Below are 23,381 nucleotides of genomic sequence, written 5' to 3' on the forward strand. Positions count from 1 at the left end.
TAGTAAGTATAGCAAGTACAACGTAATCATTAATCAGAAGTGAATAGTTCTACTAAAAGTGATTCGTACAAATGAATACACAGAATGATTCTCGCTTTTACCAGACAGTGACATAACTGCATTCGCAACTACAACATAATTCACATATTACCCTCATTTCGATAATACTGTAGGCTATATATCGACATCAACATCGTTTTTCAAGTGCAGCTCCAAAGTTCGTCTATTTTCTTGAGACAATAATTCTGACTTTACGAGTAGCACGACATACAAATCGTATAGGCTCTCAAGTGCAGGTCAACATAACTTAGATTTTGATGAAACATGAATGAAATGCCTCGGTTCGTCAAACTACATCTAGCAATACGCTAGGAAGGCAGTGCGCGTTCACGCGTAGGGGAGTGGGATTCTGAGGGGGAGTGAGAATTCGGTCCAACACCTCCTAGACCGAAAGGCGGCGCTCACGAACTAGACAAGCCGGTGATAGCGGCATCATTATTTATAGGCTTCTCTCCGTTCTAGGAGGCAGACCGCTATTCTCAACCCTAGTGGCTGGACAACAGTTGTGTTATAAAAAGGATTCGCAAAGCAGTGTCAGAAACACATTGATGAAAAGGTACACGTGAGAATCACGGACCGGATTGTTTGCCGCAGACACTAGCGTTCGGTAGAGTAAGTATTTGGACATTTTAACTTTAAATACCAGTGCGGGGTCTTGTTATGTTGGTTATGGAAATGAGAAGCTTATGTTACCCGAAGATCCCGCTGAACATTTTGCCTAATTGAAACAGTTAGACTACAGTTTTACGCATCCGATTTAGACATAGCTCAATATGCTCTCTGTCGCCAATTGCACGTTATAACGTGCGATTTAAATGTGGGCTATACATTTGTCTTTGAAGGCGATCCAATTCAAAGTTTTTAAGGTAACAGATCCGTACTGAAAACCTCTTATGAACACAATTAAACTCTCAAAGCAATCGTGTTTTTTCTTATGTAGGCCCACCATAATATTGGTTTTCCGTTGTATTTTTCCAAGAAAATACAGCTTTTCCAATTATTCTTTTCATACATTGTAGGCTACAGTAGCCATCTATCGTGTTGACGTGAGACTATAGGCTAACTGAGGGGTGAAAAGCCAAATTACTCATTCATGAAGCCTTCATAAGGCATTGATACTGGAAGAGGCTTATGGCATATAATACATGTTTCCAAATTGTGAGTGTGAGGCTATGGGACCAGGCTACACCTCCCTGAAAATCCCTTTAAAATTAAATGGTAAATGGAAAACATATGGATTGGTACGTAAATGAATTGTCATGTTCGTGTTTAGATTCGGGTTATTCATTTCTTAGTCTAATCATAACCCCCCTCATAGCTCCCATGTCGTTTCATGTGTTTTTGGTCTTTTGACGTTCATCACAATTGTTGAAAAGAACTTGCACAAGACTAGGGAAAACCATTCCCCCAACAGTGCCGTGCAACTCCAGCACGAAGGCTGATCGGCAGATGTTTGAATCAGGTTAAAAAGTCGGTATCCAAGATGAAATAACTACATTTTCTGTTCCTTTTTAAAAATGTGGATCCGATTTCTTTGCAGGTATTTTGCCAATCACGGTTTTGCATTTGAATGCATTATAATTCGTTTTCCCGGAATTCATAAATTGAAAAACATTTTTAGAGCATCCTTCAACTTCAGTTAAAGTTTGAATCAAGGCTCGACGGCTTAAAAACATTAGCATTCAAGTACACAATGAATCAAAACAGAGACTGTGAGGGTAACAAAACATCTGCAATAGGAATGTGTTTTGGGAGGATCTATGTGAATGAGGTCAGTTGGTGTTTTCCCTGGATGGAGAAGCCTCTCTCTCTGGGCCCTGTGTTGACCCATGCTAAGCCTAATCCTGAGAGGGCGGTGTGTCTGAGCGAATCCTCTCCACTCACCTCCACACTCCCAAAGAGGAGTAACACAAACCACTAGCTCTTATCACAAACTATCACAAACACTGCCAGAAACGCCGGAGAACGGGCCTCTCCGTGGATCTGGGGATTTAACCATTACAGCTCCGACCTCGTCTACCAACCTTCTGACTTCGAGGGCTCTTCAGCGCGAGCAGGGAGGTCTCATTTTGGGACGTGAGACCCTGGGGTCCTGAAGACCTCAGCTCTGGGGGAGAGGATGAGTCGAGAGGGCCTCCATGTGGTTGTGACCACCCTGCTGTCGGGCCTTCTTCTAGTGGTGGCCTTGGCCCTGCTCTGCTACTTCACATGCAGGCTGGCCCCCAGGGTGCTCCCCCTGGGGGGGCCCATGCACTTCTGATAGCCGGTCAAATACAGCCCACACACAGGCCGGTGGACCGGGTCGGACGCACGGTAAAAACGTAGCTCCGTAAAACGGGGTGATACCTAGGTTACAAGCTAGCTCCATAGCAGTGAGACAGGATGATACCTAACTGTGCAGTGAGACAGGTAAGATTTTGTGGATAAGCCTTACCTTCTTATCTTTGTACAATATGTCCAAGGGGAGGATAAATCATTCGCTTTTGGCAAGTCGATTATCAGTTTAAATGGCATTGGTCATGGAGATAAGAATTCATGATTGTGTAACAGAATGTTTAGTCCTGGTTTTCCAAAACAACTATTATAGAACAATGCATAAACCCACAGGTTGATACCCAGCTCTATGTATAGTGAGACAGGTGGTACCTAGCTCCATGTAGAGTGAGACAGGTGATGCATAGATGCTTTATGAGTGAGACAGGGTGATACCCAGCTCTATGTATAGTGAGAGGGGTGGTACCTAGCTCCATGTAGAGTGAGACAGGTGATGCATAGATGCTTCATGAGTGAGACAGGGTGATACCCAGCTCTATGTATAGTGAGACAGGGTGATACCCAGCTCTTTATACACTAAAAAGACTGGAGGGGGAAACTTTGTAGATGAGTTTTTATTAATTGCATTATTCATGGAGAATAGAGGTTGTGTTTGTATACCTATGGGTGTAGTTTAAATGTCCTTGAAAGAAATGGTTCTGAAATATAACAAAGTTTTAAAAAGAATCAATGAGAGATAAGCACCTGGCCCTATCCATGTGGTTTCCACCATCATGCTACAACGCACAACCAGGCATCACGGCCGAGGCCTTTCCATCCTTAAGGCCTAGCAAGTTGAGGTCCGTTTTTAAGGACAGAACTTTCCCTCCTCTACTTGTGGATGGAGGCGTCTTTCCAGTAAATCATTTGGTGTTAATCGGCTTTGCTATGGTCATTAAACCTCTCACTACCATGTCACACAATCCCATTAAAGCGACCTTGACTATACCCCGGGGGGGAGGGGGAGGGGGGGAGGAAGGGGATGTAATTATAGATGAAAGCATGGCTGCCGGGCACCCACAGGAGCCTGTTCAGACTGCTTAAATTCACCGCGAGCGCCTGAGTTGACCCCCACCAGGTCTCTGCTTGGACCTCTGTTTAGAAGGGAAATGGTGGAGTGTTCTGGCTGGCTTCCACCCCCTGGCCAAATGCTCATTACTTTCATTCAGTAGTATGAATGAGTCAGGGGGGATCATTTAGTTTGAGCTTCATTTCACTGTAATGTGGTCTGTTCCCAAGATGGCTTGTGTTTTGATATCAAACCGTTCTTTCCTTTATTGAGAAACTATTCTGTAGACTGACCCCACGTGCTTTTATCTTCTTTCATCAGCTCTGTTTTGATCAGTTCTTGTTTTCTGTCTTGTACATTTCATCCACATGACATTTAATAAAAGTCATGGTGTTGTTTTGAATACGTGTGTGTGTGTGTGTTACAGTGTATCTCATGGGAATCACAATACAATCAAGTCAAAGGCAACGTTCCCCGTGTCAAAATGAAAGATAGTTTTATCTGTAATATTCCTTCTCTCCTCATTCTCTCTCCAGCGGATTAACGGTTCGAGACAGTTTTCCTCGGGCTCGGAGCGTGGCAAGTGACGGTTACCCTGGGTAACACTGGTAACAGACACAACGCGATGAAGGTGAATATCTGGCTTCTCTTCTGCAGTGGCCTAGTCTGTGGAGGCCCGATCAAGCCAAAGTTCCCTGGTACGTCTCACTCAAATCCAGTCAAATCCATGTTTAGTCTTTTTACAAGCAAAGGGCTTCACAAATGCCCACAGATCACTACCTATAACCCACCTGAACCCTCAAGGGCACACCTGTCAATCAATCTCCGCTTTTCCTAAATCTTCCAATCACCAACCTGAAATCCACCCAGGTACTTCCTCTCCAGACTAATTTGAGTCTTTCTGGTATAGTCTTATGAAGGAAGTGTCTTTATCTATAGTTTCACTGTCCGGCTATTACCGCTGAGGAAGGCAGAGCCAGCACCCTCAGAGTAGGGCAGACGATAGGGCCTCCTCAGCAAGGTTCTCCTCCGACAGAACCTTAGCCTGTTTCTCCTCACAAACACCCACAACAACAAAGCTTTCTGGAATGACGTTTTGTTCTTCTTTTAAGTGGATCCAGAATTGTGTAAAAGTGTAAACAAAGGAAGGTTTTTGATCCTGTGGTTTGGAGCTGTCATCTGAGGAAGAAAACATGGGAGGACAAACAATAATGGTGTTGCCAGGTCTTTGAAATTTACCTTTCACCCCCCCCACACACACACACACACACACACTCACACACACATAGAGAGCTCATATTACATCATTTGTTCCTGTTTGGTTCGAATTGTAGATTTGTTTTCTTCTTCTTGGAAACAATTTCTTAATTTCAATCCTGCAAGATGTGTAGATATATGCTATGCCTCTTACATAAATGCATTTTATATGTTCATCGTATGCACCTTCCTTCCAAAGTAAATTCAATTTTTGTGTAAACGCACGTGGTGAATAAAGCTGACTCTGAGATCTGGGTCTATTTAATAAATAGATGTTTATTCTGACAGCAGCAGTATCCCTGTGTGTAGTAGTATTTGTTACAGTAACTGATTAGGTGGCTGCTCTGAACGGAATGTCATACATCTACTGTTGAAGCCTGGATATAGTCAGGACATGTGATACTCGTAAGAAGCTTACGTTCTGGAGATGTCACAATTACTTTGGTTCAAAGAGTACCGTAGCGTCATTACTGTAATGTATCTGAGACTCTGGTGTGTATGTGTCTGTGTGTATGTAGAGATGTGCCTGTATGTGCTTGTGTGTAAAGGTGTGTGTCTTTGTGTAGGTATGTGTGTGTGTTTGTAGAGGTGTCTCTGTGTGTGTGTGTGTTTGTGTGTGTGTGTGTGTGTGTGTGTGTAGAGATGATCATGTGGTTGGTCCCGAGATTCCCAAGCTACTTTTGTTCATGTTCTCATATTCAGAATGTGGACCAGAAATAACTTAACTGTTGTGAAGACCTGTGGTGGTTGATCACCAGTTTCATGGCCAGCAATGAGCAAACCTCCTGGAAGTTGTTCCTAGAAAAAAGAAAATAATTAAGCTACGTTGATGAGTTTCAGCATTTTCTGCAATTTTGAGTCCCCATAACATGTTAACAATTGATTTTCTCTTTATGGACATGTAATTAATTTACAATGTGTTTTTTAGGGCAGTGCACTGACAAAATAGGGCCCAATTGTTTACGTGTAAACAAAATGTAAACATTTTGTAAACAACTACTCAGTCTTTTAAAAACCTTTCCCTGGAAATGTACTTCTGTTTTCCCCCCTTCAATGGGCATCATGGTAGTAGACTTGATCCCATGGTGGATTTGTTGTTCCAGATCCCATCTGTAGAGCACCTCGATTCAAAGCTGACCCCAATTCCCTCCCTGTGACACAGACCAGGAGAAAGATCCAGTCTTCTGGAACAACTGGGCTCAGAAAACCCTAAAGAATGCCCTCACCCTACAGACGCTCAACCAGCAAATGGCAAAGAACCTCATCCTCTTCCTCGGTGATGGTAAATTCCGAGTTTTTGACCCAATATAAAACATCTCGAATGGCAGTAATACTATCATTATGTGATGCACTGTAAAGGGTTCTAAGTACAATATGCAGATTGCTTCACATGCTTTTTATAGATTATCTATCTTGGTTGTTGTCGGCCAGTGTTTTCATGGGACGTGAGTGCATGCCTCTTTGACCAAAGCTTGTCAATCTTCTGCCAGGTCTTTGTCCCTCATGGTAGAGGAGATTATGTATAATTCTGAGACTAAGAATCATTTAATCCAGGCAGAACATTGACTAAGGTGGATTAATGTAATCTGGTTACACTTCTTCAAGATGTTGTGGCCTTTATCTAATTCTACACGGGTGAACGGACGGTGAAACCGAGTGCTTGACAACACTATCAATGATAAACCAGTCTTGTGCTTTATTAGAAACAAACAAAAACACAATGGAATTAGTTATTTCTTCGAACCAGTAACATTTTGATTAATAGCCCGATTCCCTAACTGCTCAGCCATCTGACTATTTCCTCACAAAAATAATATGATAATGCAGTTTCTGATAAGTAAATGTATAAAACTACAAATTTAAGAAAGGAAACTTAAAGACCTTTGAACAAAAACATCATAAAAAAAACAATACATTAATATTCATTTATCGGCCATTATAAATGCCGATACCGATAGTTTGGAAAATGCCCAATATCGGCCGATAATATCGGCCCGCCGATATATCAGTCGGGCTCTACTCCACACCGATCAGTCTGGCTGCAGTCGGTGGACTGACGGCTGTGGTTGTGTGAGGCCTGCTGGGGTGAATGCTGAGAGGCCGCGGGGAGGAGGGGGGTGGCCTCCTCGCGCTCCACCAGCACAGCACGGTGACGTTGAATGAAGGGGAAAACAAAACGAGGCGCCAATGAACGAGATGTTTGTCATCTCTCCCTCTCAGTCCCCCCTGCCTTAAGGAACAGAGTTGGCATTTAATGTGATGGCATTTTTGGTTGTCTTTAAAAATATATACACTATATTGCCAAAAGTATTCGCTCGTCTGCCTTTACACGCATATGAACGTGAGTGACATCCCATTCTTAAACCATAGGATTTAATATGATGTCGGCCCACCCTTTGCAGCTATAACAGCTTTAAACTGGCTTTAAACAGGCTTTCCACAAGGTTTAGTGTGTTTATTGGAATTCTTGACCATTCTTCCAGAAGTACATTTGTGAGGTCAGACAGCTGTTGGACGAGAGGGCTTGGCTGGCAGTCTCCGCTCTAAATTATCCCAAAGGTGTTCTATCGGGTTTGAGGTCAGGACTCTGTGCAGGCCAGTCAAGTTCTTCCACACCAAACTCGCTCATCCATGTCTTTATTTCCCTTGCTTTGTGCACCTGAATTCAATGATTTAGAAAGCTGAGTGAATACTTATATAATATAGTGTACATTTTATATATTTTAAAATGGTTAATAATAACATCTGAAAACATAACTAGTTTCACTAGTGTAAATGGAACATTTGTGTGTGAGATGGAATTGTTGAAATCTTGCATGAAAAGTTGAGACGTGCCATCTAAACATGTTATCTTTAGGGTCTGATGTTTTTTTTTTATCTCTGTTTGTAGGAATGGGGGTTGCCACAGTAACAGCAGCGAGGATCCTGAAGGGCCAGTTAAGTGGGAAGAGCGGAGAGGAGAGCCAGCTGGAGATGGATAAGTTCCCCTACGTGGCCCTGTCCAAGGTGCTTCACCTCCTCCTCCTCCTCCTCACCTCCTTTTCGCTTCTTCAATCTTCAGTAATAACTTCCTCTTAGTCGATCTTTACCTTTGGAGAGTATCCCCTCCCCCTCCTCTTCTTCCAATTGCCCCCGGCCTCAGTGCCCTTGTTAGACGTATGCTTTTGATGTTGCTACTTTACTAGGAACATACAATGTTATTACTCGACCAGGAACATACTATGTTATTACGCAACTTGGAACATACAACGTCATTACTTCACTGGGAATGTAGGATGTTATTAGTTTACTGGGAACATCAACAGTTCTCCTATACTTAATGGAGACAGATAGTGTTGATCGTAGGGCTCAACGAGTTGTTGTAATGAACTACCTTGTCTGTAACCCAGTCATGTTCGGGGTTTCCTGTTTATCCAGGTCCGGGTATGGAGATCACCCGTCTTGGTTTACTAGTACATCCTTGTAAATAAGGATTGTTTTCTTATCCTTTTTACCTTTGAACAATACCCACACCAAACCAACTACAGTACTACAGTAACCAAAGGTCTGTTCCCTTCTTCTTCTGGTTTTGAACAATGCTAAACCTATACGGGAGTAGTCTGAACAGTTTTATACAGTGAATCTTAACCCAGGAAGACACGTCATTGCCAAATGTCTAAATCACTGGTGGTGATTCATGGGGACTCATCTTTGTCTTGGGGTGGTGTATCCTTTGGATCTGGAGGAGGGCTCGGACTTATGTCGCCTTGTGCCTGTAGTCTCTCTAAGTGAGAATGGACAACAGCTGTCCAACAAGGGATATGACACATGTATCCGGCTGGCACGTGTACTTCTATGCAAGCAGTTTCTAACACATCCTGTCTTCTAAGAAACCAATAGCTTCCTGTGGTTTCTCAATGCAAGCAGTTTCTAACACATCCTGTCTAAAAACACATTCTATTTTGTAAGTATTTCCATTCTTTATTTCTCCAAGGTTCATTCAAACGAAGGCTTCTTAAGGATCCTTAAGCACACTCTCGAGTACCAGTTAGATTCCAGTATGCCTACTGTAACTCCCTGACCTTTTGACCCCTCCAGACATACAACACCAATGCCCAGGTGCCGGACAGCGCGGGCACCGCCACAGCATACCTGTGTGGGGTGAAGGCCAACGAGGGCACGGTGGGGGTGAGCGCAGCAGCGGTGAGGGCTCAGTGTAACACCACCGAGGGCAACGAGGTCACCTCCATCCTCCGCTGGGCCAAGGACGCAGGTGACGAGTTGTGCTGTCGCACACCTGTAATCTGCTATTCCCCTCTCTCTGCTCTCCTGCTGTCCTCCTCTTCCCTGCTCTCCTCCTCAATTCTTCCCTGCTCTCCTGCTCTCCTCTTCCTGGCTCTCCTGCTGTCCTCTTTCCTGCTCTCCTCTTCCCTGCTCTCCTCTTCCCTGCTCTCCTCCTCTCCTCTTTCCTGCTCTCCTCTTCCCTGCTCTCCTCCTCAACTCTTCCCTGCTCTCCTGCTCTCCTCTTCCCTGCTTTCCTGCTCTCCTCTCCCCTGCTCTCCTCTTCCTTGCTCTCCTCCTCAACTCTTCCCTGCTCTCCTGTTCCCTGCTCTCCTCCTCTCCTCTTCCCTGCTCTCCTCCTCAACTCTTCCCTGCTCTCCTCTTCCCTGCTCTGCTCCTTCCCTCTCCTTCCGGCTCTCCTCCTCCCCTGCTTTCCTTCACTCCTCTTCCCATGCCCCTCTCCTTCCCCTCCTTCCATCCTCTCCTGCTCCCATCCCCTCCTCTCCTCCTGCTCTACATATGGCTGCTGCAGCCCTGGATCCAGTGAGAATAAAATCACTCAAAGGATCGTATTTCAGTGTGCTGGAATTCATTACATATGACCTCAGTCCACCTTCCCATGCCTGGCTTCTATAGCTTCCTGTAGATAACTTATCTTTGGTCCACAGACCCAGCCTTGGGTTCAGTTGAATCAATACTGAGTAGTGAGTAGAGGGCTTTTGATGCATCTCTCAAGGTCAGGTGTGAGCTGCGTTTCATGGCTCTCCTGACCGACTCAGAGACATGGGAGGAATGAGAAGGACTTTGTCTACGGGGTCATTAGGTCACAGATAACAAGGAGAAGGGGGACAATCGTTCCTCACAGACCACAGCAAACAAGCCCTGACCCCCCGACCCGCAGTCCTCATACATACTTATGCATACACACACACACACACGCACACACACAGACTTCTGCCCCCTGCCCTCATGCATACTTACCCATACTACTACTGTACACACATAAGCACACACACACACACAATTCTGACCCCAGCCCTCACACATACTCACACACACACAGGATCCCACAGATCACTAACCCATAAAAAGTCCACCCCATCAACTTATGTTGCTCTGTCATTGACCAATAAAGGCAAGTCTGTGGGAATCGTCACGACAACGCGGGTCAACCATGCCACGCCCAGCGCAGCCTATGCCCACTGCGTGGACAGGGAGTGGTTCTCCGACAACGAGATGCCAGTCGAGGCTGTGGAGGCCGGGTGCAAGGACATCGCCAGGCAGCTGTTCGAGAACATCCCCAACATTGATGTGAGTCTTGTAAAAAAAATATTACTTGAGAAGATTCAAATTGTTTCTGTTCTATTACTATTTTTACTGAAAATGCGTATGTGTCTCTATTTTTGACTTATCAATATCAAGAAGAGGATGGTTTATTTGAGCAATTTCTTTTAAAAACTCTCATTTTTGTTGCCGTTATTTGACCTCTTCTCCCCGTCCCCCTCCACACACACCTCCACACACACCTATCCCTCCACACACACCTCCCCCTCCACACACACCTCCACACACACCTCCACACACACCTCCCCCTCCACACACACCTCCCCCAGGTGATCATGGGAGGAGGGAGGAAGTACATGTTCCCCAAAAACATGTCAGATGTGGAGTACCCTGGAGACAAGAAGCACACTGGGACTCGTAAGGACGGCAGGAACCTGGTCCAGGAGTGGACCAACCGCATGAAAGACAAGGTGACCAATAGGAACATCTCAGCTCTGTGCTTGTTCCTCACTAACACAACATCTGATGTCTAATACTCTGATATTGTGTTTCAACTCTAAACTGATATTACATCCAAACTGGTTTCCTACAGAACGGCCAATATGTATGGAACAAACGTCAACTCCTTTCACTGAATCCTAACAATGTAGATCATATTTTGGGTGAGCTCCTGGATTCATATTTAATTTGGGCATTATTTTGTAATCTAAAGATGATTAATTACATGATTAATTACAATTAATTACTGCTGATAACACCCCTATCCTTCTGTGTCTGTTGTCTCTGTGTTCTTTCCTGTCTCCCTGTGCAATCCTGTCGCCCTGTGCCTTCCTGTCGCCTGTCGGCCTGTTCCCTCCAGGTCTGTTTGAGCCGGGAGACCTGCCCTACGAGCTGGAGAGGAACCAGGACACAGACCCCTCCCTGACGGAGATGGTGGAGGTGGCCATTAAGATCCTGAAGAGGAACCCTAGAGGCTTCTATCTGCTGGTGGAGGGTGAGTCTGATAGCCCCCATGCTCCATCTGGTGTCTCATTGGTTTAGAGGAACAGGAATATTAAGGAGGGTCGGGATGGGTCTCAGGACCGGTACTGAGGCTGGGGCCGGGGAAATAAACAGGTGTGTTATGTAGATTGGCTGATGAGCATCAGGTGTGTTTATAAGATGGTAGATGGGATTTCCAGTGTGGGAGAGAGAGATAGGAGGAAGGGAATGCAAAAGAGGGAGAAAAGGGAGAAAGTAAGATGAAGGGGGAGAAATAGAGGGAAAGGAAGGGAGAGGGAGATGCAGAGGGAGATTGAGAGAGAAAGAGACAGATCAAGAATGAGGGAGACTTTGGCAGACAGGGCTACAGGCCAGGGAAGAGAGAGAAGGGGCATGACAGAGGAGAAAGGGGAATTAAATGGAACTCAACAGAATTGTATCAAATTGGATTGAACTGAATGGAGCTGTTGGTTGACAGGCGGGCGCATCGACCACGGGCACCACGAGGGCAAAGCCAAGCAGGCGCTTTACGAAGCGGTGGAGATGGACCGCGCCATCGGTATGGCCGGCCTCATGACCAGCGTCCACGACACCATGACCGTGGTCACGGCGGACCACTCGCACGTCTTCACCTTCGGAGGGTACACGCAGAGAGGCAGCTCCATATTTGGTACGTCAGGGTTGAACACACACCCTACCGTCACTGCTTTTGGGAATATGGCATCGGAGTTGGAATCCACCGTGGTCATGCTTTGTCGATCTGAATTGGTAAAAACACAGTGCTGAGCACTGGAAGGAACGTTTGGCAGGTGAAATCCTGATTTGGAGCTAATTTGCTAACTTGAGCTGTACTTATGCTTGCTGGACACTGGGACAGATTACTTGGAATCAAAGAGAGCGGGGACTAATTTAGTCAGAAAAATTGGTTTCTGAAGGAATTAATTGATTTCTCGGCTCTGGTCTTTTAATTAGAAATACTTTGTGTAGGGTCCTTCTGGTGTATGTGGTTCAACTTCTGTTTGTAAATCTAATTTTCCACATGGGACAATAAAGACTTAGCTAGAAACTGAATTCTACAGCTCTGAGATCACGGTTGAGATGTTTACATTTCATTTAATTATCAGAAGCCTTCATCCAAAGCGACAAAGAAATGGTTCATATAGAAAGTTACCTTTAGTTAGAATCCTTTGGTCACCACAGCGGGATAGGTTTGAATCCGTCCTTTGATGCATGTCTTCCCCTCTATCTCTCTCTCTATCTCTCTCCCGGCCTTTGCTGTCATGCTTCCCTCAAAAAATCCAACTTTCATGCTTGTCCAGTCAAGCATGAAAAATGCACAGAACTGTATCTTATGAAGAAAAAAAGAGAGAAGCGCACAGTTCTAACAGTATTTCAGCGCTCATAGCTCCCCCTCCTACCCCCCACCTGACCCTGGTATTCTGGATCTTCAGGCCTTGCCCCCATGGTGAGTGATTTGGACCAGATGCCCTTCACCTCCATCCTGTACGGAAATGGACCAGGCTTCAAGATCACCAGTGGAGCCCGGGAGAACGTGTCCACGGTGGACTACGGTGAGCACCGGAGCGACAGCTCACTGACCCTGGCACTGTCAGCACGGGCACGTCATGGTTTTGGTGTCAGAGGTTATGAGAGTCTCTCTTGCCTCTCTTTTTCTAACCATCATGGTCTCCTTCTCCCTCTGTTTTTGTCTGTCTCTCTGTCTCTCTCTCTCTCTCTCTTTTTCTCTCTCTTTTTCTCTCTCTTTTTCTCTCACTTTTTCTCTCTCTTTTTCTCTCTCTTTCTCTCTCTCTCTCTCTCTCTCTCTCTCTCTCTCTCTCTCTCTCTCTCTCTTTTTCTCTCTCTCTCTCTCTCTCTCTCTCTGCATTCCTCTCACACTTTAACCCTAACCCTTGCCCTTATCACTCACCCCTTTTATTCCATCTCTCTCCCTCTCTATCCGCATTCCCATCCATGACCTTTCCCTGCTCCCCCCTACTTCAGAGCACAACGACTACCAGGCCCAGTCAGCAGTTCCCCTGAGGTACGAGACCCACGGTGGGGAGGACGTGGCCGTGTTCACCAAGGGCCCCATGGCCCACCTGCTCCACGGGGTCCACGAGCAGAACTACATCCCCCACGTCATGGCCTACGCCGCCTGCATCGGCCAGAACCGAGACCACTGTGTGTCAGAGAACAGAGCCAGCAGCCCCTACCTGAGCCTGGCCCTGCCCAGCCTGGCTGCCCTCCTCACAGTCACACACCTGCTGTGCTGACCATAAGCCCTCCCCCCCCCGCCCCACCCCCCTTACACCCCAAGCCCCCTCTCCTCCTCCACCCCTACCCCCCCCCCCCCACACACACTGTCCTCCTCCACCTCTACCATCCTACATCAACTCAAATATATGTAGTAGACTTTTATCCTCCCTTCTATGTTTAAATATTCAATGTGTCTTTTTTTTTTACAAATTCTGTACAGTTTTGGAGCTTGGGACCACTTGGGAATTTCAATGTTAGTGTTTGTGAGTCAGGCTTAGGGGTGATCTATTGGAAATATTCCCATGTTGTGACAGGAGGTTCAGTACAACTGGCGATAAATCAGGCCGTTGGTATTGTTCATATTTCTGTCAAAAACACGTTTTTTTGTGACTTATCACATAGTTGTTTTTTTTTTATCATGAGATTTTTCATGATAAAATTCATCCTCTCCTGAATCCTAAATGAAGGTTGCTTTTGGCACTCTCGACGTAAGGTTTTAACAAATGTTTGTCGACACAGATAAACATTAGGGATTTAAAGATCACTAAGTAAACTGTAATTCACTTGTGATTACCTAGTTACACTTATGATTTGATGTGGATTCTTTATAAGCCCCTACTTAGAGATCTATAATGGCAACGTAACAGACTCTACCTCATTGTCCTCCATGGAATCCCTAAACAAGTTTCTGGTGTCATCACAAAATAACAAAATATGTTACAAAACAAAGCTATTAGAATGTAGAAAAAAAAAGATACTTTTAATGTTTTTTTGGGTATGTACAGTGTTTTGTGTTCTATGTACATACTTCCCAGATGCAGCAAGCAAGCAAAACCAGAAAACAAACATAAACATCACTATGACTGTAAACAGACGTTGTTATCATTCCTTTGCTAATAAAATAATGAAGATTTCTTTACAAATTGAAGTTGACTTGTCTGTAGCTGTAACTTTGCGGGCACCTTGCAGTTGTTCTCTCAGCTTCTCTACAATTTGCTGTGCCATAACAGTTCATGTGCACAAGTATCACACAGCAAAAGAAACATCAACACAGACATCTAAATATGACATGGTCTGTATATACATGGGAACAATCTCATTTCCTCAGAACACTCTTTCAACCACTCAAGGAATAACCATCATGCTACAGAGATAACAAACCTTGCCTTTGCCATTAAATGTCTCTGTTATAAGACACAAAATGATTACAACACTTACGTGATTTATATACTGAATGTGGATCTAATTTAAAAGTTTCCATAGTTGATTTTATAGCATAAAATGTCCAAACCTTGCTGTTAGAATCCCAGGAGAATTATCGGCTTTCAGATGAAAGTCAGTCAGACTGATATAATTTACATTTTTACAATTATTTTCATTGAGCTGACACACATCCAAAGCAACGTACAAATAGTGCATCAAGAAAGTCCAGCAGAAGATCAAGGATCATAAGTGCATAGTTCTAACATTTGTTATGTGTTATAAAAACTTGGACTGAAGTTACATAAAACACAGACAGACTGGTGATGCTCGGAAGGGCCTGTCAGTGGACTTCTCCATGGCCTTTGTTGTGGTGTATGTGGAATGTGACACACCACGCTGTCTTTGGCATCGCGTGGGAGTAGAGAAAACACAGAGAGACTCCTGTTGGCTCAAGCAGAAAATGGATATTTAGCAGCAATAGTTGGGTTTGAGACTTGGTACTTTCTCTGTCTCCGTTACTTTCTGGAACATTCTTTAAAACGGTGCGCCCAGTGGCAGCTTGGACCTCGTAGGCCTCAATGTGGCTCCATGTCACACGCTAGGTAAACGCCTTCTCTCTCTATTCGCTCGAGATGATGATAGCTGTCTGATCGGAAAATACAGTTTCTGTATCGTGAAAGAAGTCTTGTGATCTTTGATGTTCTGTGCTGCTTTTTATTTGGTTTTTACTGTAGCTTTGGTGCAAATTGAATTAGATAGAAATCTAAAATGTGATCATGAGAGACAGCCAGAGGAGAGCCAGAGGAGTATTAGAAAGCAGAGTTCACTCAGCAGATGTGTGTTCATTTGTAGTATTGGTCGATAGAGGCTCTCCCATACTCCAACCAACAGGTCCAGTGCTGTTTGTATGTGCTACATAGTTATAATGTATGTATGTATTGTGTTTGTGTGTGTATACTATATCTGTATGTAATCTATACTATAGGTAATCTATATGTAATATATCTATTTGTGAGAGGCTTTGTACAGAAGGTGTCAACCAAGTTCCTTGAAAATGATCATCAATGATCCATCTATTCATCCATCCATCCATCCATCCACAGGCCCTGGTATTCTGTCATGTTATCAAGTTATGCCTGACTAAACATGCAAGACATTGGATGATTACTGCTTTCACATTGTCATTCAATCGCACACCTCTACCACCTCTCTTCCCCCTTCCTTTCAACCAACCATATCCCCCTTCTCTTCCAACCTTCCCCTTCTTTTGCTGTCACTACCCTCCCTCTCCTCTCCCCCTCTCCACCCCCCGCGCCTCACCTCCCCTTCTCCTCTCTGTCATCGCCCCCAGCCCTCTCCTCTCTCCCTCACTGCCTACCTCCCCTTCTGTTTCCCCCTCTCCCACTCTAACACCTCCACCTCTCCTCTGCCATTCTCCTTCCCTCCCCCCCACCTCCTTTCCTCCCCCCCCTCCACCACCTCCTTTCCTCTTCCCCCCCTCCCCCACCTCCTTTCCTCCTCCCCCACCTCCTTTCCTCCTCTCCCTATTCACTGTCTCTCAGCGGGGGGCGGGGGGGGGGGGGGGGGGGGGGGTACCTTTCTGAGGAAGGCGCCTGAGGAGGACCACAGCCATCCCAGAATGCTCTCTCTGCAGTTGCGGACCGTCTTCACAGTAATAAAAGGGTCGAATCAGCAGTTTGGTGCTGCCGCTGCCAGCTTCCCAGGCTGCCATCTTTGTATTGTTGTGTTATGATGTATCCCCAGCCGCAGCCCTGGACACAGACCACAGGGGAATCGCCTGCGCCAGCCTCTCCCAGGCAGAGCTAGATGGCGGGAGTTGAATTACAGCTGCAGGAGTTTCTCTTGACAGTCTTTTCAAATGGCATTGATTGGGAGTGTCACAGTAGCTCTTTATGTGACTACTAAATGTTGAAGGTGACAGAAAAGGTCTATTTATCTTTGCATCAAGCGGAGTTGTTTGAACGTGATGAGGGAAGCGTGTTGGCCAGTGCCGGCTCAGCCGCTCTCAGCTACACGCTCATGCAGCTCACCGGAACCCAGCAGAAATGGCATCTGATTGGCCCTGAAGAACCCCTGATTGTGTCATTAAAACTGGGCCGGCTTGGCTGGCTTGGCTGGCCGGGATTGACACCAAGCCTGTACCAGCTGCCTCGTCTGGCCTTCCCAGAGGAAAGAGCACAGTGACAGTGTGAAGCCTCCACATCTCTCACTAACCTACTGTCTCTGACTGTCTCTGTCTGTCTTCCATTCTGCAAGGGAGGCTGGCTGTGTGTGGAGGCAGGGGAGGAGTGGGTGTATGTGTGGAGGCAGGAAAGGGTCTCAATCTTCTGTAGGATAAAACAGACGGAAGGGCAACCTTTGTAAAAGAAGACTGGTCTGACTTTGACTCTGGTATGTCTCTAGTCTGACTTTGACTCTATTCTGACTGACTCTGGTCTGACTAGCCTGACTTTGACTCTGGTCTGACTCTGACTCTGACTCGGACTCGGACTTGGACTCGGACTCGGACTCGGACTCTAACTCTAACTCTAACTCTGACTCTGACTCTGACTCTGACTCTGACTCTGGTCTGATTGGTCTGATTCTCAGTTCTCTCAACGTTTTCTCCTTTCCCAATTGGTTATAGTACAATTGCATTTGTCCTTTGAAATCCCCACCCACCCACCCACCCACACACACACACACACACACACAAACACATACACACACACACACTCACACACACAAACACAAATGTGTGTATGAGCGTGTGTGCATGAGTGCATGAGTGTGTGTCTGTGTGCTTGAGTGTGTGTCATCCCCAGTTCCACTACCCCAGGCTACTTTCCCCATCTTGTGAGTGAGTGTCATCATTGATTCCCTGCTGTCCGGCCGTCTCCCAGGTCTTGGAGCCCTCTTAGTGATTGGCCCAGTGTGGAATCCCTCCATTGTCTCCTCCGAGTGCCTTCTCAGCTCATTTCCCCCTTTGTGCTCACCTATCTTGTGCAGTTGAGCAGGGACACATCATCCCAGCCACGTCCCAGACTGGGAGCCATTAAACACCAAGAAAGAGAACACTGGTGATTTTTCCGACCAACTCGCTTTTTAGTTGGACAAAAGGTTTGTTTCCTCATAGTTGGACCCATGAGGGTTGTAAAAGGGAGGATAAGGGGGAAGGGGTAAGGGGGAGTATTGGGATTCGGCCTTAGGAGGCCCGAATTGGGGGTGGGTGGGGGGGGGGGGGGGTTAGAAGATTCTGGATGGGGCTGGGCTGACAAACACTGCTGGTCATTGGACGACTGGGCTACAATTTAGAGGAAATAAGACACTGTCTTCCAGGAAGTTGATGTTGACGAGCGAGTATAACTATTTCAAACCTTTCCTTTAGTTATAGTTGCTGTTTCAATACTTAACGCTTGTGTGTTTGTTGTACTTGTACTTTTTTTCATGCTGTCTGTATAAACGATACTGTGCTAGGAAAGTGCTTCATGCCGTCCATCAAATATTTATGTTGTCAAATATTTATTCGGTTCTATTCACAAGCCGCTGTGGAAGACCTGAATGAGGCTTGGCAAGTAGGGAACTGTGTTGAACAGCATATTGTTTTGACAGGGAAGGCTTGTTTGTAGGGATACCAAATGGAACACACAGCACCCTGTAACATCCATCTGCCTGGGTGATCTCTCACCAGACCACACACCACCACCACCTCTGCTGTGTGTGTGTTTGAGAGAGAGAGAGAGAGAGAGAGAGAGAGAGAGAGAGAGAGAGAGAGAGAGAGAGAGAACATTAAAGAAAAAGAGAACATTGATCCTTCTCAGCAAGCCATTAAAACAATTCCTAGTATCTACCTCCACAGAGATTATGAGTGCCAGTTAGACGCTGTGTGTGATTGAGACCTCTTGAAAGTAAGCAAGCTTTCCTCGCGTGTTAAACCTTCAGCAGTGACTGGACCACTGAAAGCTGTATTCTGGACTCCACCCATGTCTGATTGCAAACAAATGTGTGGAGGTTAGGAGGTGGTTTACGCTGCCACGCGGTCGCTCCTGTCTTTTCTGTCCCTTCTGTCCCTTTTGTTCCTTCTGTCCCCTCCCCACATCTGGAGTCACTGTTTCTTCACTTCAAGGTTAGGAGTGTTAGTTTGCGTAACTGTCCTTTGAGGTTGTTTTCATAAGCTGTAGGTCTAACTGTCTCTCAGTCCTTCCCCTACCTCCATTTCCTCAAAAATGAAATGTTGGATTTGCTGAAAATCGTTTTTTTTTTGTGTCTAGTGGTCCCACGCAGCTGTGTTAAGTAATTGAAAAGCCACTTGGTTAAGTCCTTGGTTCTACTTTCTGTCCCTCTCTCTCTCTCCCCCCTCCTCTCTCTCTCTTTGCTTTTCATCCTCTCTCCTCCCCCTCCCCCCTCTCTCTCCCTCCTCTCTTTCCTTTCCTTTCCTTCCTTGTTCTCCCCTCCCTGTCTCTCTCCCTCCCTCTCTTTCCCTCCACCATCTCTCTTCCTCCCTCTCTCCCCCTCCCCCTCTTTTTACAAGAGCCTTCTGCTGTGACTCCTCACGTCCACTTCCTGAGGAAGTCTTTGAAAGACGGTAGTAGTAGATCTGTTCTCTGATCCTTCCATCCCCCTTTCCTCATCCTCTCTCTCTCCATTTTCTTCTCTTCCCCCCCTCTCTTCCCCTTCACCTACCATCTGTCTGTCTGTCTCTCTCCTTCCTCTCCCCCTTTGCCTAGGGCTTTGGCTCTCACCCATAGCTGTGAGCCCCTGGTTGATCCACAGGGGAGTGGAGCCCCCCCAAGCGCCCCCCCCCCCCCCCCCCCCACACACACACACACACACTCCACCCCAGGCCAGGGTGCCAAGTTTGTCCTAATGAGTGTCATAAACCAGACAGGCTGTTTTACTTCAGGCTTGGCTGGAAAACTACAGGGAACACTGAGAATGTTCAAGTCCTGTCCTGTACAACATAATCTGTAATCAGTATTCTATGCAATCTAACCCTATCAAACCAGCGAATTAACATCCTGTGGCTAAAGGTACATTCTCTCTCTCTCTCTCTCTCTCTCTCTCCTCTCTCCTCTCTCTCCTCTCCTCTCTCTCTCTCTCTCTCTCTCTCTCTCTCTCCTCTCTCTCTCTCTTCTGTCCTCTCTCTCTCTCTCTGTCTGTCTGTCTGTCTGTCTGTCTGCTCTGTCTGTCTGTCTGTCTGTCTGTCTGTCTGTCTGTCTCTCCTCTCTCTCTCTCTCTCTCTCTCTCTCTCCTCTCTCTCTCTCTCTCTCCTCTCTTTCTCTCTCTCTCTCTCTCTCTCTCTCTCTCTCTCTCTCTCCTCTCTCTCTCCTCTCTCCTCTCTCTCCTCTCTCTCCTCCCTCCCTCGTCTCTCTCTCGTCCTCTCTCTCTCGCTCTCTCGTCCGCTCTCTCTTCTTTTTTTCTTTCGCTCTCTCTGGGAGGGCTTTGTCCTACAGCACAATTCCAGTACAGGATATAAAAACAACTGCTCTGGGTGTAATTTCATACCCCTTTAATTCCATCCCGCATGGTATTTTGCATCTCTTTTATTTCATCCAGAATAAAGAGATTGACCCTTTAATTCCTCCCTCTGGCGCTCTAGGAACCAAACCTATTCCAAGAATGGAGTCAATCCCTCTGTACTTAAAGATGATGGACATTTAATCTTTAGTGAATCTACTTGTTCTGAGAGGGAAGGGGACGACGACAAGGCTGTGGATTCATTTGGCAGGTCAGGGGTCACTGAAGAGTGCTTTGATGGAGAAGGTTGGGGAGGGGGGCGATGGGGGCCGGGCGGAGGAGGAGGAGGAGGAAGGGGGAGCACATGGAACATCTCTCGCAGAACATTGATCCGTTTTTATTCATGTCGAGATGGAGCCACCGCAGCGATTCCCCAGAATCTGGCGAAGACGAAGAGTGTGTCATCCGGACCGAGCGCCAACGTTAACATTCCTGTACCCAGAGTGAGTGCTCTCGTGTTGCCGCACAGATCACTGCATCTTCCCCTTCATCAGCGGGCAGCAGCTAATCATTTCAGCCTCGCTCTCATGGACGCTGGCCTGATGAGCCCTCGGCTTCAATAGAAAAAGAGTTGCCAAGTACAGTTAATATCCAATTAACCTGATCGCTGAACCTGAAGCATCTCTCCTAAAGGCTGCCAATCTAGATAATGTGCCCACTTAAATAGCACATTAAAAGCCCTGGCGTGGCTGTATTGTGATGAACGGCGGGTAGCTGCTCGTTAGTGTTAGCGTAGGAGCTTCTCGTTTTCCCATTCAAGATGGCGGCCAGGGAGCGACTGACTGGAGCTATGGCGAAGAAAAGCAACTCTTTGATCTCTCTTAATGAGGTAGTGTAGGAATTTCCTCGCTCTAGTGAAGTTTCTCTGCAGTCCAGGATCAATGTGACACTGTACTTTCAACCTAGCCCGCGACTAGCAAGCTAGTCTTCTCTTGTTCTGTTGGTATTTAGGTGAAAACAAACGCTGAGGGAACACCGTGTCTCTGACTGTCACGCCTGGGTAAACATTCTCGGGGGGGGGGGGGGGGGGGGGGGGGGGGGGTTAATGTGGATTTTCAAGTCGTATCATTTGAAATTGTCGTGCTGTCAGCAGGGCATCCCTAGTTCCTGCGGCCATGGTGTAGATACCAGTAACCCTGCATCTATATCTACCAGCCAGGGCTGTACTTCTAAGGACTTCCTCTCTGATAAGCTATCATAGCTTACTGAAGAAAAGAGAGCGGGTGGGAGTTTTGCGAATGTCTTCAAACAAGCAGAATGTTCATCAGAAGGCAATCAGGGGTAGCTAATCCCTAGCTGTGGAAGCTCCTGCAATACATGCGTCTCTCCATCTGTCTAGGAAACAGGATTAGCTAACGACTTTGAGCTGAGTGTGGTGTGAGGTGAGGTGGGGGTGGGGGTGGAGGGGTGCCAAAACTCACTTTCAAGGAATTTATGTGATCCTCCATTGCTGATAACACTGGTTGTTCTGCCCCAGCACCAGGCCCAACCCCAGCCCCAACCCCAGCCCCAGCACCAGCCCCAGCCCCAGCCCCAGCCCCAGCCCCAGCCCCAGCCCCAGCACCAGCCCCAGCCCCAGCCACAACCCCAGCCCCAGCCCCAAAGCTCAGCCCCACCTCTCCTTTGGCCTCAGTTCATCTCAGGTCAAACCCACTGTTGTTTTAACACATTCTATTGAATGACTTTGAATTCATGAGGAGTTTCTACAACATCGCAAAGGTTAGCTCACACAACCAAACCAGAAGTTCTGGCCAGGCCTTGGAGTCCAGCTAGATTTGGGTGCAGACAAAAACGTATATTTCCTTTGTGATGTTATTTTTGAACTCGGTACACGGAACATAAGACGCAAAAGAAATCCTTGGTCAAATAAACACAGACGATTCTATTTGGACACATTTTCCAGTGACAGGAGGATATGTGTTTGTGTTGTGTATGCTCAAGTCCTGCATGTGGTTTGAAGGGGATTCATGTCTGTGTGTTTAAGCACGCACACAAACACACAAACACACACACACACACACAGAGATGTTGCACTTGTTAGTTATTCTGCAGTTCAACCTTCAGCTGTGTTCTTGTGTTTGTAGATTGCACAGAACTTTATGCCTTTGTGAGTGTTCAACTTGTGTCAGGGATCGGGGGGGGGAGGGGTCCCTAAGGTAAATGGTAGGGAGGATGGTAGGTTACACTACTAGCACGGGACCCCCCCGAAGTCAAAAATGTTCCCTCCCATAAGGAGTCCCATTGCTTTTACAGGAGAACATGAGATGTATTTTGAAATGTACATTCGCTCTTAAGAGAATTCAAGAATGGTGTTCATGTCTGCTTCTTGTGTGTTACGTGATTAAACCTTTCCACAGTAAAACAAAACACACAGCTGTAACGGCTGTAATAGGTTTGCCGCTGATGGAGAGAACGGGGGGGGGCGGGGGGGGGGGGGGGGGGACGGGACAGGAAAGCAGGCACGTAGACAGACAGCTAAAGGGATGGCCTTTCCTGGCCTCTCCTGACTTCCTGTTGGTACAAGGACGTCACACTCCTTTTACTGTTGTTGCCAAGGTCAACACAAGCGCGGGTCAAAGCAAACCCGATTGGATTCCAGTTTCCCCTTATTCAGTGTCAAACAACGGCTGTGAAGGATGTTGACGCTCCAGAAACAACACGTCCCTGCATGGGAAGATGGAGGTGGAGGTTTTCTTTCTCTGCGCCCCTCCTCTCTCGCCTGGAAGCGTTCTTGGCATAACAGGGTTCATTTCAACGTGGTGTCAGCTGTCCAACGATTTATTATCCCTTACCAGCGTGGCATTCTTGTGTGAGGTATGGTTGGACGTGGCATGCTGATTCTTGATGGGTTGTAATATACGTGTTGTTACTGTAAACTGTCGTCAGTGTTTCTCTGACAGATCTCTACATGTTGGATTGAAAAACAGTTCTCTTTCCCACTGTTGACGTTTCTCATGGTTGTGTTCACAACAAAGTGGTCAAGTAAGATATCGCGTTTTGAAAAGGGATAGTGGAACTAAGATGTAAATTAGTTCTAGGTAAACAGATTTCTCCTCTTTTTCACCTTCCTGCCTACCTGTCTATCATCCTACCACGGTTGGCACAAGAGGTTGTGTGGTGAAGTCTGCCCTCTGCTGGTAGTAGAGAGGACAGCAAAATTAAAATGACCGATTCAAATACGGTATGCTGTATTTTAACATTATAAAAGGATAAATGAGAATGCAAATAAACTCATTAAATT

General features: G+C 46.3%; 1 protein-coding gene across 2 annotated transcripts; it reads left to right on the plus strand.

Annotated features, from left to right (window-relative positions):
• The first annotated feature begins 531 nt into the window (after positions 1-531).
• Positions 532-14,348, plus strand: alpl (alkaline phosphatase, biomineralization associated). Of its 2 annotated transcripts, none has more exons than XM_047025925.1 (12): positions 532-672; positions 3,919-4,080; positions 5,802-5,921; positions 7,530-7,645; positions 8,717-8,891; positions 10,035-10,210; positions 10,513-10,653; positions 10,776-10,845; positions 11,043-11,177; positions 11,643-11,834; positions 12,616-12,735; positions 13,166-14,348. In XM_047025925.1, the coding sequence occupies exons 2-12, from the start codon at positions 4,008-4,010 to the stop codon at positions 13,435-13,437; spliced, it is 1,590 nt and encodes a 529-aa protein (XP_046881881.1). In that variant the 5' UTR covers positions 532-672; positions 3,919-4,007; the 3' UTR covers positions 13,438-14,348. The 2 variants fall into 2 exon arrangements, with proteins under 2 accessions (XP_046881881.1, XP_046881882.1); XM_047025926.1 differs by having other exon boundaries at positions 3,919-4,013.
• The last annotated feature ends 9,033 nt before the right edge of the window (positions 14,349-23,381 follow it).

Source organism: Hypomesus transpacificus, chromosome 9 (genome assembly GCF_021917145.1).
Source record: "Hypomesus transpacificus isolate Combined female chromosome 9, fHypTra1, whole genome shotgun sequence".
Classification (NCBI taxonomy): domain Eukaryota; kingdom Metazoa; phylum Chordata; class Actinopteri; order Osmeriformes; family Osmeridae; genus Hypomesus; species Hypomesus transpacificus.

What these genes read in the sequence shown, in the direction of transcription:
- alpl (XM_047025925.1), top strand. Translation starts at nt 4,008, where the DNA reads ATGAAGGTGAATATCTGGCTTCTCTTCTGCAGTGGCCTAGTCTGTGGA. An exon ending in CCTACGTGGCCCTGTCCAAG is followed by an intron (nt 7,646 to 8,716) that starts GTGCTTCACCTC and finishes TGACCCCTCCAG; the next exon opens with ACATACAACACCAATGCCCA. An exon ending in CAATGTAGATCATATTTTGG is followed by an intron (nt 10,846 to 11,042) that starts GTGAGCTCCTGG and finishes TGTTCCCTCCAG; the next exon opens with GTCTGTTTGAGCCGGGAGAC.